This window comes from Chelonoidis abingdonii, chromosome 11, assembly GCF_003597395.2.
Source record: "Chelonoidis abingdonii isolate Lonesome George chromosome 11, CheloAbing_2.0, whole genome shotgun sequence".
Classification (NCBI taxonomy): domain Eukaryota; kingdom Metazoa; phylum Chordata; order Testudines; family Testudinidae; genus Chelonoidis; species Chelonoidis abingdonii.
The window spans coordinates 1,669,163-1,683,923 of record NC_133779.1 but is presented as its reverse complement, the minus strand read 5'-3'; the positions used below and the strand labels follow the sequence as shown (position 1 = coordinate 1,683,923).

The following is a 14,761-nucleotide window of genomic DNA, read 5'->3' as shown; positions in this document are numbered from 1 at the left end:
GTCTGGCTTTCCTGGCCAGTTAGTCACCACAAGCTACGAACCCAAGCTGCAAAATCAAGCCACAAACTCACGCTATGTCCAGGACTGGTAACTATGCAGCAGCTGCAGAACAGCTGGTGTGTGTGTGTGTGTGTAGGTATAATGTGTGTGTATAAGGATTAAGATATTAGTTATTGGTCATAAATCAAACTGTTATCATAATAAATGTGGCATCTTTGTCTTGCCCCCTGAAAAGATCCTGTGTAGTTTTGTCTGTACAACATGGGTGTAACGGAGGTTAATGGGCTGAAGGGTTGGTTTATCTGGCAGGCCGGGCTATTCCAGTCCTAGTCTCCACTCCTCTGCCAACGTGCCTTCATTCTCATGTGTGCCCCTCACTCAGCTTCATCAATGCCTCTCAGCTGTAATCTGCAGCACCCCTTCCTACTCCTCTTCTGGGGATCCCCTTCCACAGAGCCCTGCCCCACAGCACCCCCGGCCGTTCCAGTCCTAGGGCTCCCCCAACACAAAATCCTGCTGATGCCCCACAACTCTGACCCATAGCCTCCTGTTCTGTTCCAGCCCCTAGAGCAGAACTCCGGAGTCTGGTGTGCTAAATGGAAGGGGATGTGTGTAGATGGCCATCAGAGACCCACTGATACTGGGAAGTGCTGGCTAAGTGTCAAACCTAGGAGCCACCTGGCTATTTCCTTTGTGTTGGCCTGCAAACAGCAGAGGGGGAAGGGGAGAGGGCTTTGGTTGTCTAGAATAAGAAGCGAAACAGCTGTTCTCTGGCCTGGTACCAAAATAGAGTTTATTGATCTGCACACCCCATGTTTGGAGCAGGAAATACAATAGACAGAGATTCAGCCCCCGAAATCCCCAGCTATCCATGTGTTTACAAAGAAATGGGAAGTAACCGGTGGGGTTCACCGAGTGGGAACCTGTCCGAGGTCCCACACACAGTACCTGACCAGGAACAGAATCCGTCTGTCCTGCTTCCCCGTCCGCCCTTCTAATCATTAGACCCCAGCTCAGCTCATGCTTTTCAATCTGAGCGGATGCTCATATTTTGTTTGTCTCTAGTCCCTGGCATGTGCAGATCTCAAAGCATGTTGCAAGCCCTAATCAGTGAAGCAGGGGGGTTACCCTGTTCTTCCCGACCTGAAGAAGCAGGGTTTACCTTCCCCTCTGGGTGTCACCTCTTTCGGCATCAATCTGCTGTTTCCACGGCAATGTTTTTTTCTGATGAAAAATGTCTTTGACCAAGATACAAATTTAGTCCAAAGTTTTAATTTGACAGCAAAACATGTCAAAATGTTTCACATCATCTTGGTGAGCCCCACTCTCTCCTCTTTTTATTCCCCCTCCCCCACTCACAGCTTTCCAAAATAAAAATATATATTTAATTTTTTTCTCGAAGGACGTGTCTGTTTTGGCAAGCTCAAGCTGTCGCAGCAAGAGCTTCCATGTCAGTTTCAATAGAGTTCAGCCATTGTGCATGCGGGAGTGTTTGCAGGATTGGTACCCACGTATATGGCAGAGAGAGGGAAAGAACCCAGGAGTCCTGACACCTACTCCCTTCCCAGAGCCAGCAATTCTGAGGATTTCTAGCTCTAGGAAAGTAGCAGGGGATCTAGTGGTTAGAGCAGGGATGTAGGTGTCAGGACTTCTGGGTTCTTTTACTGCCTCTGCCATATACTTGGGTCCCAATCCTATAGACGCTCATGATCACAACATCCCAATCTTCTCCTCTAATAAGCCACACTCTCGAGCCCGACCACCTAAGCCAGGAATGGAACCCAGGCATCCTGACTACCAGGTGCTTGCTATAACCACTAGACCAACTCTTTCAAAGGTGAGAAAAAAATGACCCCGAGTCATGCCCTGACTCCTGCACATCAACCACAAAACCATGAACATTCCCCATCTAAGGGCTCTCTCCATACCAGAACTGTACACGGCTTCAGGGATATCTTGGCATTAAAAAGAAAAAACGTGAGTGAACGCGTGCGGTAAATTAGCCAGGAATGTGCAGCGTCAAGACCTGCAAATGAGATTGTACCCTGGAAAATCTTCCTCATTTACACAGGTCCAGCCTTGGGGCCATCACACGCTTACCCTGTTTGTTTCACTATCAGTAACTGCTCTCCTGGCATGTCTGTTGACCACTCCTCAGCGTGGGAGGGCACAGACCCTGTACTTGGGAGGTATGTTCCAAAATCCACTCGCTTTTGGGGTGAGGTCAATGTCCTGGGGGTCGACAGGCGACTGCAAGGTGAAGTGCTGCAGGACGGAGGTAAAGACCAGGAACAGCTCCATGCGGGCCAGACCCTCGCCCAGACACACCCGCTTCCCTAGGGGAACAAAGGCAAGTAAAGGAATCCTGGCTGACTGTCCCGGAGATTGAACAAGACAGCCCGTCCCTTCCACGCACAGACTTCAGCCCCCTGCAGTGAGTTAAACCTTACCACAGTCACACCCACGCTCCCCCAACTTAGCCTTCAAGGAGTTCATTTGTTAAGCATGAGGCCTGATCTATGGGGGCTGAGGAAGGGGGAGCAATGCTGGTACCTGAGGAAAAAGCCACAAAAGCCTGGTTCTTCTTAAAGCCGCCATTCTCATCTAAGAAATTCCCAGGGTTGAAGCGTTCTGGGTCGCTGAAGTGTCTGGGGTCCCGGAGGGCGGAGCCCAGCACGCAGAAAACATCTGTCCCCTGGTAAGAGAGGTGGTTCTGGTTGTTTGGCCAGCTCTAGGTACTGCAGCAAGAGCTTCCTCATCAGTTTCAATCTATTTTAGCCATGGCACCCGTGTGAATGTTTGCAGGATCGGGACCCACGTATACAGAGAAGGCAGGGAAAGAACCCAGGAGTCCTGACACCTAGTCCCCTGCTGTTACTGCTAGGCTGTCACTCCCTTCCACAAAGCAAACCTGCTTTGCCTTCTCCCCATGAGCCACAGTCAGCAGCGCAGCCCCATAGAGCATGGCGACGTGGCTTGTACAAAGTGGCTAGCCAGGTGTGAGGTGCTTGGTTTGAAATCAGAGCTCTCCTTCACCTCGGTGCACTGCCCGTCAGGAATTGCACCCCTGGGTCTCCCCAGGCCAGGTCCTGGCCCCTCTCCTCTGAGCCACACTGCAGCTGTGAATTATGGAGAAATAGTGCCACTTAGTGGTTGGGGAAATCCCAACACCCCAGCCTGATTGTCCCACCCACGGAAACAGAGATTTGTTGTGATCCTTTAGAGAAAGAAAGAGAGGCTGATGGAGATCCAGTTCGTCAATGCCCAGGAGCGCCCCTGTAACTGTATTTCACATGTGTGCACCTGCGCATAGTTCCTCTTGTCCTGCGCAAACCTACTTGAAAATCATCTTATCCTGGGGTCTGTTCAAAGCCACATTTTGAATGCAGCTATCTCTGGGGTGCAGGGCGATAGCTAAGCAGAGCGTAATGTGAGGAGAGGGAAACAGAAATGTTCATGGACACTAGGGCAAGCTCCCATGAAGGGTGGCTGCCGAGTGTGTGCGTGTGTTGTATTTTAAAATGTAAATGGGGCGTTCGCACTAAGCTCTGGACTCAGCACCTTGGGGAGTATGTACCCCCGGAACTGGGTGTCTCGGAGCACTGCATGTGGAATCCCCAGCGGGATGATGTTGCTGAATCGCTGGATCTCGTGTATCACGGCGTGGGTGTAGGGCATCCGGCTTCGGTCCTCAGCAGTGGGGCTGCGGTTCCGGCCGACAACACCATCGATTTCCTGATGCACCTTTTCTGTTGAGACATCAGTGGAAGGCACGTTGCGGGCACAGGGAGCATATGGCACGAAACACCCCAGCAAAGTTGTGGTCTAGGGGCAGGTCATGATATCTGTCCCCCAGCTGCCTGAACCGTTTTTATTAGCATTTCGGTAGCACCGAGAGGCCCTGGCTGACACAAGGATCCCATTGTATGTACTCATGGTAAGACTGTGGCTGCCTGAAAGAGCTTAAAATCTCAGTAGACAAGATACAAAGGAGTAATACCCCTGTTTGACAGGTGGAGAACTAACCAGCATGGACTTAGTGAGTGAGGGCAGTTCACGCAAGGGTCAGCAGCTGACTTCCAGTCTAGTAAATTAACCACAAAGTCCACCCCATCCGTGATAGCTCCAGATTCCAACCCAGCTTCTGCCCCTGGTCCACCCTTATATACAACAGAAGAGTTTCTTAAAAGCCAGTGCTTTCATTACAGAGACTAAAGCAGGGGTAGGCAACCTATGGCACGCGTGCCAAAGGCGGCACTCGAGCTGATTTTCAGTGGCACTCACACTGCCCGGGTCCTGGCCACCGGTCCGGGGGACTTGGGATTTTAATTTAATTTTAAATGAAGCTTCTTAAACATTTAAAAAACGGCTGGTAGCAAAACAGTGGGAACCGGAATATCCATTTTGTGGGCAATTTGATGATTTCAAAATTTGTTTCCATTCCAAAATGGAACCACCAGAGCCACAAAAGAATTTACAAATTTTCTGGCAAAAATAATGGTTAAAAAAATCATTTTGGGTCAAAACCCTTTGGTTTCGATTCTGAACATTTTCATTTCATTCTGAGTTGTAATCATATAAAGTTAAGAAAAATTGAGATGAATAAATGGAATATTTTGCTCCAAAACTGTCGAAGTGGGACATGGCTGCTTACTGACCACTTCCTTCTGATTTCTCTTTTCTAAAAGCGGGGTTGTTGAAATAGAGGGGAAGAAACCCATTTTGTCAGAAACCTTTCAACCACCCCTTCTACTTACCTTGTACCTCTGGGTACTTGATCAGGAGCAGGAACCCATATCGCAAGGTGGCGCTCACCATCTCTGTCCCACCAAAAAACAAGTGGACTACGCTCAGCGTCAGGTTCTTTGTGTGGAATTCACTCTGCGGATTTTGCTTTTCCTTGAAAGAGGAAATTAAAAAAAACCCAAAATCTCGTAGCTGATGATACCCAAACAGCAGGGTGACAAACAGGAGAGAAATATTTGCACCACCAGAATTCATGGCTGAGATCTCTGGTTTCATGGCCAGGCCAATACACTTGTGAGTTAACCTGAAAAACTCACGAGGACGTTAATTTGATCTTTCAATATTTCTAACATAGTATTTTGAATCAACAAGCAGCCTTAAAGCCTCAGATCAAACCACCCCTATTTCTCTCACAAAATATCCTAGGTCAAAGGATGGGGGCTGCTTGAATGCACACAGCATTGTCTGGGTGTGCACATCTCTCGCAGGCGCTGTCTTGTGGGCGTGAAGGGGTTTCAATGCCATTGCTTGAGCACATGGATAATTTGCATAGGAAACACTGTCTGGTAACCATGGGCCTGATCCTTCAGGGCCCTGCACCTGGCAGGGCTGTTTGCCTTGGTACAAGTCAAGCGGGTCTAAGATGCTACCCACATCCACATTGCACTGGGGGTAAATAACTGCCCTGGGTGCAGGGCAGCGGAGAATTGGGGCCAGTGCGTTGAACTCCTGCCCCTGGAAAGCGACACCAGGGAGTTATGCACTGCCTGTCACTTGCGGTATTCCTCAAGGGAAAGGAAAGCCAGGGCTTGGCTGGGATGAAGATAAAGAGGATTCTTTCTACAGGCCGTTGGTCGCAGACAGACATGGTGATGCTCTCTGACTCTGTGGTTCTCAGCCTATGTGAAGGAACATCCCAGAGTCCACTGAAGACCCCCCCCCCCATCAAAATACTGCCCTGGCCCCCACAGCTCTGTACCTCTTCCATCTTGATGAGGAAGGCGTCAATGTAATCCCGGGGACAGCCAGGATCCAAGGTCTTCTGGTTCCTCTGCACCCGCTCGGTGACGAAGTTGTGCAGCACCTCGACGTGCTGAAGAATCCGGTTGTGGGGCCCGGGTAAGAAGCGCATGATGCCTGGAAACATCTCGTAGAGCTGTGGGGGGAAGGTGGGAGAGACATGGAATGCTCTGTTAGCAACACGGAGAAGGAGCGGGCTGCCACACGTGAGCTGCCCCGACTGGATATCATGCGGGAACGGGCTGCACAGGCAGCCAGCCGACCTCTGTCTCGCTGCTCCCATGGCTGGCTCAGGGCAGCCCAGAAGCAGCAGCAAGCGGCGAGGACAGGGCTGCCATCCCCAAGCATTCAGAAATCATGAGATTTTAAAAGAAGATTAATGATGGCTTTGGAGAGCATTCCGTGGGCCGGCTGCTCATTGTCGCGCTTTCAGGCTCTTCTTGGCACACTCGAGGGCAAACTCACGTGAGAAAAAAAAGCAGCAGGCTATGAGTCTGACCCAGAACCCATGACTCCAGGAGCTGGGGCTTTTAGAAAAGACACCAGAGCCCCAGCGGATGGTGATAGAATCACTAGCGGCGGCCAACCCTGGAATCCCCGCCTGCCTCATTGGTTCTGGGATGGGAGGAACCCGCTTCTGCCCCTCCGAGACGTCCCATCTGCTCGGCTAGGATCCCACAGTCTGATTTTGCGAGCTGCTGGCCGGGCCCGGTTTCTGTGCCAGGCCTGGATAGAGTTAGTCACATATGTGCGCTCCAGATCCGACAGGCTGGCTGCTCCGCACCCCAAAGGCATAGGCATGAAGCTCTGCAGCAATCAGGCTTCCTGGACCATGCCTGCACTTTGCCCTCCACACCCAGGATCCCAGTGGCTTGGGCGTCAGACTGGACCCCAGGAAGGCTCAAGAGATGAGGGATGAGCTCGGGGGGGACACCAGCAGCTGTGAAGTTAGCTGCCCTCAGTAACAGGTGTCTGGTGGTGCACTGGGGCCCGTGGGAGGGATAAGGCCTTGGCATTTTTGTAGGTCTGAGCCCCGGGTGAAGGCCTTCCATCCTACTGCAGGAGGGTGGGGAGTGGTCAGGGATGAAGGGCCAGATCTGCAAAGATGCAGACAGGTGCACAAGTCACGCTGAGGGGTGGGGTGCCTAGCATACTTAGGTGCATCTTTAGGCACTAAATACCTTGGAAAATCCAGCCTGGATTCCTAGCTCCCTCCCTGCTCTCCTTCGCTTGCTGCCACTCGAGGACCTGTCCCAGGCTGCACAGACCCCCTGCAGCCCCAGCAAGCAGCACTCACCTGTGTCCAGGGGCTGGTCAGCTCCAGGAAGAGGTTCTGGATGACGTCGAGTAAGCACAGGAAGGTCTGGTCCTGGTGGTCGAAGCGGTCCCCGAAGGTGATGGAGGAGATCACATTGCCGACAGCGTGGCTGACGGGGCGACTGGGGTCGAAGGGAGAACCTGAGGTGGCAAAACAGACTGCGCTGAGCCACCGGGAACTCTGGGAGCGGCAGGAAGGGGAATATCCCTTGCCAATCGGAGCCGCCCGGGATTAATGCTTCACCGTGAGGGGCACCGAAGTGTGGGGATGGGCCACCCCCCCTCCTCGGCGCCAAGCTGGGACCAGGGGGATTTTTCATCCTTTTCCAACTCTTGGGAGATAGAAACTGAAATCTCTCAATGCACAAACTTGCCCCCTTTCTGCTCCCCCGTGTGACCCCTCTGCTCTGGAGCTGAGGAGGCCGACGACTGGGCAGCTGATGGGCAGCCCAAGGCACGAAGCGAGGGAGAGGCCGGGAGAGGAACAGGGCCCAGCAGGAGCAACAGGGACCCCCCTGCCCCTCCTCCATGTGTGGAGAACCTAGACCCTCCATCAAGGCCCTGCAGCCCAGACACAACAGACACAAACCGTTGGTTTTCCTGATCTCCTCCACCAGACACCGAGCTTCCTCCGCGATCCTCTCTTGGAGGCTCCTTTTCCCCATTCCCAGACTCCGCAGGGTGGCGACCGAGAACTGGCGGAGCTGCTTCCACCTCTCGCCGTTCGCTAAGATGACCCCTGAGGACGAGAGAGGGAAACAGAAGGGGCGGAGGGACCAATGACAACCAGCCAGCGAGAGAACAGAGGGATGTCAGCTTGTGAATGGAAAATGAAGTGGACCAGTGGGATTGTCAAACTGGGTTGGACCCTTCAAACTCTTTATTTTCGAATGCTGCTGTTGCAAAACAGGCCCAGTTCTGCTAACTGCTGCATCCGGTGAAACCGGCTGAATGCTGCTTAGGAATCCCCCAGAGCATCTCGCTGGCTTTCCTGGCATCCGACATGTTCTTCTAACCCACCTGGTAAGTTCTCATCAAGCAGTTTGACTGTCTTTGCATCTTCCCACTCCTGAAAGTTGATCTGCGGTGTTAGGAGACACAGCAAGTCTAGACATGGCGGGTCCAGGCTGGGACATGCTAACTGTGTGGAAGGAGTTATTCCCGAGCCGGAAGGTGTTTGGAGAACAGCCACAGGTGTGATCAGAGTGGGGCAGCCACTGACACAGGGGAAACGTTAAAGAAGCTACAGGAAGACTGGCCTTGTAGTTAAGGTTCCAGTCTGGCTTCGGGGCCCGATTTCGCCACCGCCCCCTCGTCTGCTGTAGAATCCCTGTTTCCCAGACGAGTAACTGAAGTACTTACAGGAGAAGTGATTCACGCATAAGCACTTCGGTTTCTCATGTGTAAAATGCAAATCCAGCTACGCACCCACCTCCCGGGGCGCACTGGGGATCACATCTGTGAGAAGCTCTCGGGAGGGCAGCTGTGTGAGGCCTTCCGGAGACTGACCTCCATCACGTGGCCCAGGGGAGACAACGCGGATCAGAAGGGTGATGAGCTGAGGTCGAGTGTGAAGCCCAGGGGTTCTAACGGGGAGCCCTGGGCTGAAATCATACGGAACTTTATGGGGCAAAGCCCAGGTCAATGCATTTTAGGAAGGGACAGAGGATGAACTGGATGGGACTCCATGGCCACTGATTATGGTTGCCCAGCATGAGATCCCTGGGGTCTGAATTTAAAGAGGTGCTCAGCACCAGCGGCTTCCATCGCCCCCAGTTGAAGTTGTGGGTACGGCACCTCTGAGCCCCCCAAAACCGAGCCCTCCAATACCACTGGCTCCTTCTGATGGTCTTGGCCCCTGATTCCAGATGGCTCTCGGGGGAAGTTGGATAGTTCCCCAGGGGACCTCTGGCATTTATTATCTATCACTTCCCTCCAGCCCTGTGACATCCACTCCAATAAGGGAGGACGGGCCAATGGCAAAGAGATCCAGAAGTGAATCCCACGTGAGCCCCAAATCTCAGTGCTTGCAGCATAGGGTTGCCAGAACGCCCGGTCGAAAAGAGACTCTGGTGGCTCCGGTCAGCATGGCCAGCTGGCCGTTAAAAGTCTGGTCAGCAGCGCAGCAGGGGCCCGGGGCTAAGGCAGGCTGCCTTACGTCTGCGCAGAGCAGCTGCCAGGTCCTTGTGGCCCCTAGGCACGTGGGCTGCCAGGGAGGCTCCAGGAGCTGCTCCCGTCCCTAGTGCCGGCTCCGCTGCTCCCATTGGCTGGGAACGTTAGCAATGGGAGCTGCGGGGGCGGTGCCTCTGGGCGCGAGGGCGGTGCACGGAGCCTCCTGGGCCGTCCTGTGTCTAGGGCAGCGGTTCTCAAACTGTGGGTCACGACCCTGTTTTAATGGGGTCACCAGGGCTGGCTTAGACTTGCTGGGGATGAAGCCAAAGCCAGAGCCCCACTGCCCAGGGCTGAAGCTGAAGCTCAGGTCTCAGGTTACAGCCCCCTGCCTGGGGGTGAAGCCCTTGGACCTTGGTCCCGCTCCTGGGGTCAGCAAGTAATTTTTGTTGTCAGAAGGGGGGCGTGGTGCAATGAAGTTTGAGAACCCCTGGGCTAGGGGCTACAGGGACCTGGCAGCCACTTCCTGGGAGCCACGGTAAGTGCCGCCAGGACCCTGCAACCCAAACCTCCTCCTGCACCGCAACTCCCTGCCCCAGCCCTGAGTCCCCTCCTGCACCCAAACTCCGTCCTGGATCCCACACCCCACAACACTCTGTGCCAGCCCTGAGCCCCCTCCGACAGCCAAACTCCCTCCCGGATCCCCCCCCCATGCCGCAACTCCCTGCCCCAGCCCTGAGTCCCCTCCCACACTCAAACTCCCTCCTGGAGCCCACACCCGCCCTGTGCCCCAAGCCCCTGCTCCAGCTCCCTCCTGCACCCCAAACCCCTCATCCCAGTCCCAGCCCAGAGTCTGCACCCACAGCCAGAGTCCTCACCTCCCTGGTGAGTGTGTGTGGGGGGGAATGGAGTGAGCAGGGGCAGGGCCTTGGGGAAGGGGTGGGGGAGGAGTGTTCAGCTTTGTGCAGTTAGAAAGTTGACCAGCCTAGTTTTGAAATGTGTCTTTGTTCCAAGCCCTTTGGAAACCTGTCACCAAAAAACCCGCCAGCCAGACAAAAAGAAACGTGAGCAAGCAAGTGCCCATGACCCCCAGATAGCCCACCTGGGGGTGGGGCGCGCCCCTCGGTCGTGCCAGAGCTAGCTTCTCGTCCCTGCTCTGTCCGATTTGGAGCAGCGAGGTGAACCCAGATGAGGGCCATATTCCCGACCGGCTGGTGAGCTGGGTAGAGGGCAGGACGATGCTTCGGCAAGGTTTGGGGGCTGACAACCATCCACAAAGAGGAATGCGATGGCTGCCCAGGTTGCAACCCAGTTCCGCCCTCCCACTCACCATAACCATGGAAGATCCTGTCCAATGTGGGCATGCCTCCTCTGCCGCTGAATTCCTCCGCGTGATCCACCAGGGCTTCCTTCACCGCCTCGTGCCCGCACAGCACAACCACCCGCCGCGGGCCCAGGTACACCGTGAACACCGGCCCGTACTTCCCCCACAGCTGCAAGGGGAAGGAGTGTAAATGAGAAGGAAAGAACAGATGCTGCCCCGACGAGGGAGGCATACGGGCCTAGAGGAAAGACGTGTGGCTCAATATCCCTTGTGAAAACTTCCCCCCTTCCTAGTCCAGGGAGGCCTTTTGGGAATCAGTGAAAGCGATGGCTGAGGATTTGGCACCTACACTTTTCCCAGGAGTGACTCAGCAACCCTGCGTGATTCTCTTTTCATTTCATTTGCATTTTAGCTGTGACGCACCCCTGGCCCAGTTATCACCGGGCTGGGTGTGGTGTGAAAACCTGCCTAGATTACACAACAATACGATTTTGTCTGTGCATTTATCAAACGTATCACACCACCGAGAGGCCAATTGCTCACGGGGCATTCAGGTGGGAACTGGAATTATGGTTCTTACTTCATTCTCCACAGAAGAATATACGCAGAAAAAGCTTTTAAAGAGGGAATGGCTCTCGCTCATTGGGGCTCAAACCTCGACTGCTGTTAGCCAGTGGCTGAGCTTTCTGGGGCTTAGAAAGGGCTGGGAGAACTGGAATCACGGCAGACTCCTGGCTTCACTCTCCTGGAGAACAATGGGCCCTTTCGAGAGAGGGCAACTCTGTGCGAGCTTTTCTGACGCTCTGACACATCAGCCTCGGTTGACAAACTGATGTTCAGTTGTGAAAAACGGCAAAAAGTGACTGTTCATCATATTCGCCCCTCCCACCCCCCAACAGGCTGCTTGTTGAACCAGATCTTCTCAGCTGGCAGGGCAGGCAGGGGAACCGAAGGCCAGCAGACAGAGGGGAAAACTGATACCCATTCCTAGGGGCTACTTTGCATTTCTCTGACAATACAAACCATCCCTAAATAGCAGCTCTGGCCACTTCTCGCTGCTCCAGAGCGGGTGAGAGCAGTGAGCACATACCAGCGGATCTGACCCTTCAACTCCATTACAAGACTGAAGGTTGATCACTGATATCTTCCAAAATATCCCATGGTAACTAACATCCGCACTCAGTTTCTTGTTTACTGTCAATGTCGGGCATTACTAAGTGAAACACACACACGGGGACACTCCCAGACAATGACTCCGTTAGGATGGAGTTACGGTTGAGAAACATCAGTAAAATACATGATATAGAGGAATTGCAACTAGCCCATAACAATGCATTATAAACCCAGGAAATTCAGAGTTAATGTTAACTCTGTCTTGGGACAAAATAAGTGGGAAAAATGTCTAATGTGTGTGTAAAAATCTGCTTCATCTTTGCTCACAAACACTGAACTTAATCATATATGTTTTAGGGGGTGTCAAAGGACAGAGTTAAGGTTCTTTAACATATTCAGATTTCTTTGAAGTGTAACCTTAATTGGGTTTATAACGGTCGGTTGTAGGAAAATTATTTTACCCTAAGGTTAGGCTGACCAGACAGCAAGTGTAAAAAATTGCGGCAGGGGGGTGGGGGGTAACAGGAGCCTGTATAAGAAAAAGACCCTGAAATCGGGACTGTCCCTATAAAATCGGGACATCTGGTCACCCTGCTGAGGTACAGGTGAGGACTCTGAACCTTAGCTCTCTTGCCTGTAGCTTTTTCCTGGGAATATCCAAAGGGTTGATTTTCACTTGCCGCTGACTTACCGCCATCAGCGAGGTGAACAGGTCCCTCCTGCTCAGCTGCAGCACGTTGCCCAGAAGCGGCAAAGGAGTTGGTCCGGGAGGAAATTTGCTGCTTTCCGGCTGCCGTTTCCACTCCCAGAGGAGAGCCAGGCACACAACGCCAGCAGCCAGGACAAGAGTGGCTGCTCCCCCCAGCTCCATCGCACCAGCCACCCGTGGGCCAGGAGCAGCTGAAGCGTCAGACGTAGGTTCCAGGAGCTGAATCTCGTGGCACCTGGCAAGGATTATCTAGTTCACCTGATACTTGGCTGTGTCCGTATTCCCCACAGCTGGGCGCAACTCAGAAATTGACAGTCTGGGGGCGATTTTGCCAGCCAGTCACTGGGGCACTGGCCTTTTTAACGCCTTTGGAATCACGAGGGGATTGGAAAACATCCTGTGTCAAAGCTCTTCTGGGATCCAGGTCTTTGGGGCTGTTCTGTTTGCTTGTTTAAGCCCAGGCCATGTAGCCGAGTCTTATGATCTAGGCAGCAGAGCAAGTATCTTCCAAAAACACCTATGCAAGATAGCTGGGGATGGGCAACGACCGCTGAAGAACCCACCCAGATATTTCTGTGGGTGGGACACTGAGCCGAACGCCGAGCTCCCTCTCGCTGCCTCTGCAGTAACAGGTGCAGCTAAGTCTCTGCGTGTCCAGCTGGTGCTAAAAGAGATAAAGTTTAAAGACCTCTATGAATCTCCAGAAAAGGACACGGGCTCCAGAAAAGGACACGGGCACCGACGTGTAGGTACCCTGGAGATCCTCCAACCCCACTGCTCAGCTGCTGCCTGCAGTCCCCAAGCAAGCGCTGAAGTTTCTAGGAGTAAGCAGCCAGACGTCCTTTGGCTGGGCGTTCCCGGCCTCGCTTGCCTGCAGCGACGGATGTGGTAGGCGTGTTCCGAGCCCACCTAAACCGCATCAAAGGGCTGGAGGAGGAGGCACTCCCCTCTTCACCTGGAGTCCAGCAGCTCCAGTGCTCTGCCAGGATGTGGGCAGCTCCCCTCCCTGCTCTGCCTGGCGTGCGGCTGGGAGGTGAAGTTGGACCCCCTCCCAGGAGACACTGGGCTTGATAGATTCATAGAGGTCTTTAAACCACGATTTGAGGGCTTCAATAACTCAGATATAGGCCAGGGGTTTGTTTCAGGAGTGGGTGGGTGAGATTCTGTGGCCTGAGTTTTGCAGGAGGTCAGACTAGATGACCATAATGGACCCTTCTGACTTTAAGTCTATGAATCTATGAATCTATGAAACCAGGGGCGGCTCCAGGCCCCATCACGCCAAGCCCTTGCTTTGGGTCGTGTGCTGCAGGGGGCGCTCTGCCGGCTGCCGGTAGGGCGGCAGGTGGCTCCGGTGGACCTCCCGCAGTTGTGCCTGTGGGAGGTCCACCAAAGTCGCGGGACCAGCGGACCCTCCACAGGCACGCCTGCGGGAGATCCACCGGAGCCGCCTGCCGCCCTCCCAGCGACTGGCAGAGCGCTCCCCGCGGCATGCCACCCAGCTTGGGGCGGCAAAATGTCTAGAGCCGCCCCTGTACGAAACCCCCCCAGGCACATGGAAAAGCTGGATCCCATGGTGAAGGGGTTTTGAATTCAGGAGCCGGGGCTTTGATTGGCGGTTGGAGTTTTTTGGTGGGCGTGCAAGCACAGACCGGGGACAAGCTGCAGCATGACAGGAAGGAGAAGCCAACAGGAGCAGCAGGAAAGCCAAACGCAGACGGCCTGAGCAAGCTGGTGGAAAGCATCCCGTGCTGTGAGCAAGGAAGCTGCCTCCTGTGCTCAGAGAAGCAGGACTTTGAGACTCCATTGTCAACGGCTCCTCCTGGCTGCAACAGCCTGCAGGGCCCCCAAATTCCCTTGGCCGCTTGGGTCAAAAAGGGGTAACGATATTCTGGAGTTGGGGCTATGAAAACTCCCGTCTCTCCGTGTGCCCCACGGCTGGGCAGCCTTTATGCCGGCCTCGCTGGAAGAAAGAGTTGTTTGAGTGCAGTGGCCGTCCCTTCAGGGTGACACACCTGGTGTCGAGCTGGGAGAAAACGCATCCTTCTCTTGTCTGCAGGAGACATGGGAAGTGAAGGGAGGACAAAGAGACAGATGGCAAAAGCTGATTGTAAAAGGACTGACCCACCAGGTCCGGAACTGGAGGGAGGGGAGAAGGGAGCCATAGGCCCCCCCTTTTCAACAAAAGAAACATGAGTGCAGAATTCATGTGCCCTGCCCAGCCCCCCGCAATAACAGAGCATACGGGGGAGTGCTGCAATTGCACGGTCCGCCCACCAGGGGGTGCTGCGGTACCAGAAGAAAGGACCGCTGCGATTAGCGCTGAGCGCTGGGGCAGAGGGTTGGGGGCGAGGGCTCCAGCTAGGGGCAGGCTCTTGGCTGGGGCTGGGGATAAGGGGCTTGGGGTGCAGGCTGCCCCAGGGCTA

General features: G+C 54.0%; 1 protein-coding gene across 2 annotated transcripts; it reads right to left on the bottom strand.

Moving 5' to 3' along the window:
- Nucleotides 1-1,916: 1,916 nt before the first annotated feature.
- On the bottom strand, nt 1,917-13,011 carry LOC116833874 (cytochrome P450 2G1-like). 2 transcript variants are annotated; one of them, XR_004375803.2, is made up of 10 exons: nt 12,321-13,011; nt 10,523-10,685; nt 7,673-7,822; nt 7,064-7,224; nt 5,726-5,902; nt 4,758-4,899; nt 3,562-3,749; nt 2,554-2,695; nt 2,101-2,336; nt 1,917-1,955 (listed from the first exon to the last, which is right to left on the bottom strand). XR_004375803.2 is itself a non-coding variant. In XM_032795648.2 (9 exons), the coding sequence occupies exons 1-9, from the start codon at nt 12,498-12,500 to the stop codon at nt 2,155-2,157; spliced, it is 1,485 nt and encodes a 494-aa protein (XP_032651539.1). In that variant the 5' UTR covers nt 12,501-13,011; the 3' UTR covers nt 1,923-2,154. The 2 variants fall into 2 exon arrangements, 1 of the variants encoding a protein (XP_032651539.1); XM_032795648.2 differs by having other exon boundaries at nt 1,923-2,336.
- Between the last annotated feature and the right edge of the window lie 1,750 nt (nt 13,012-14,761).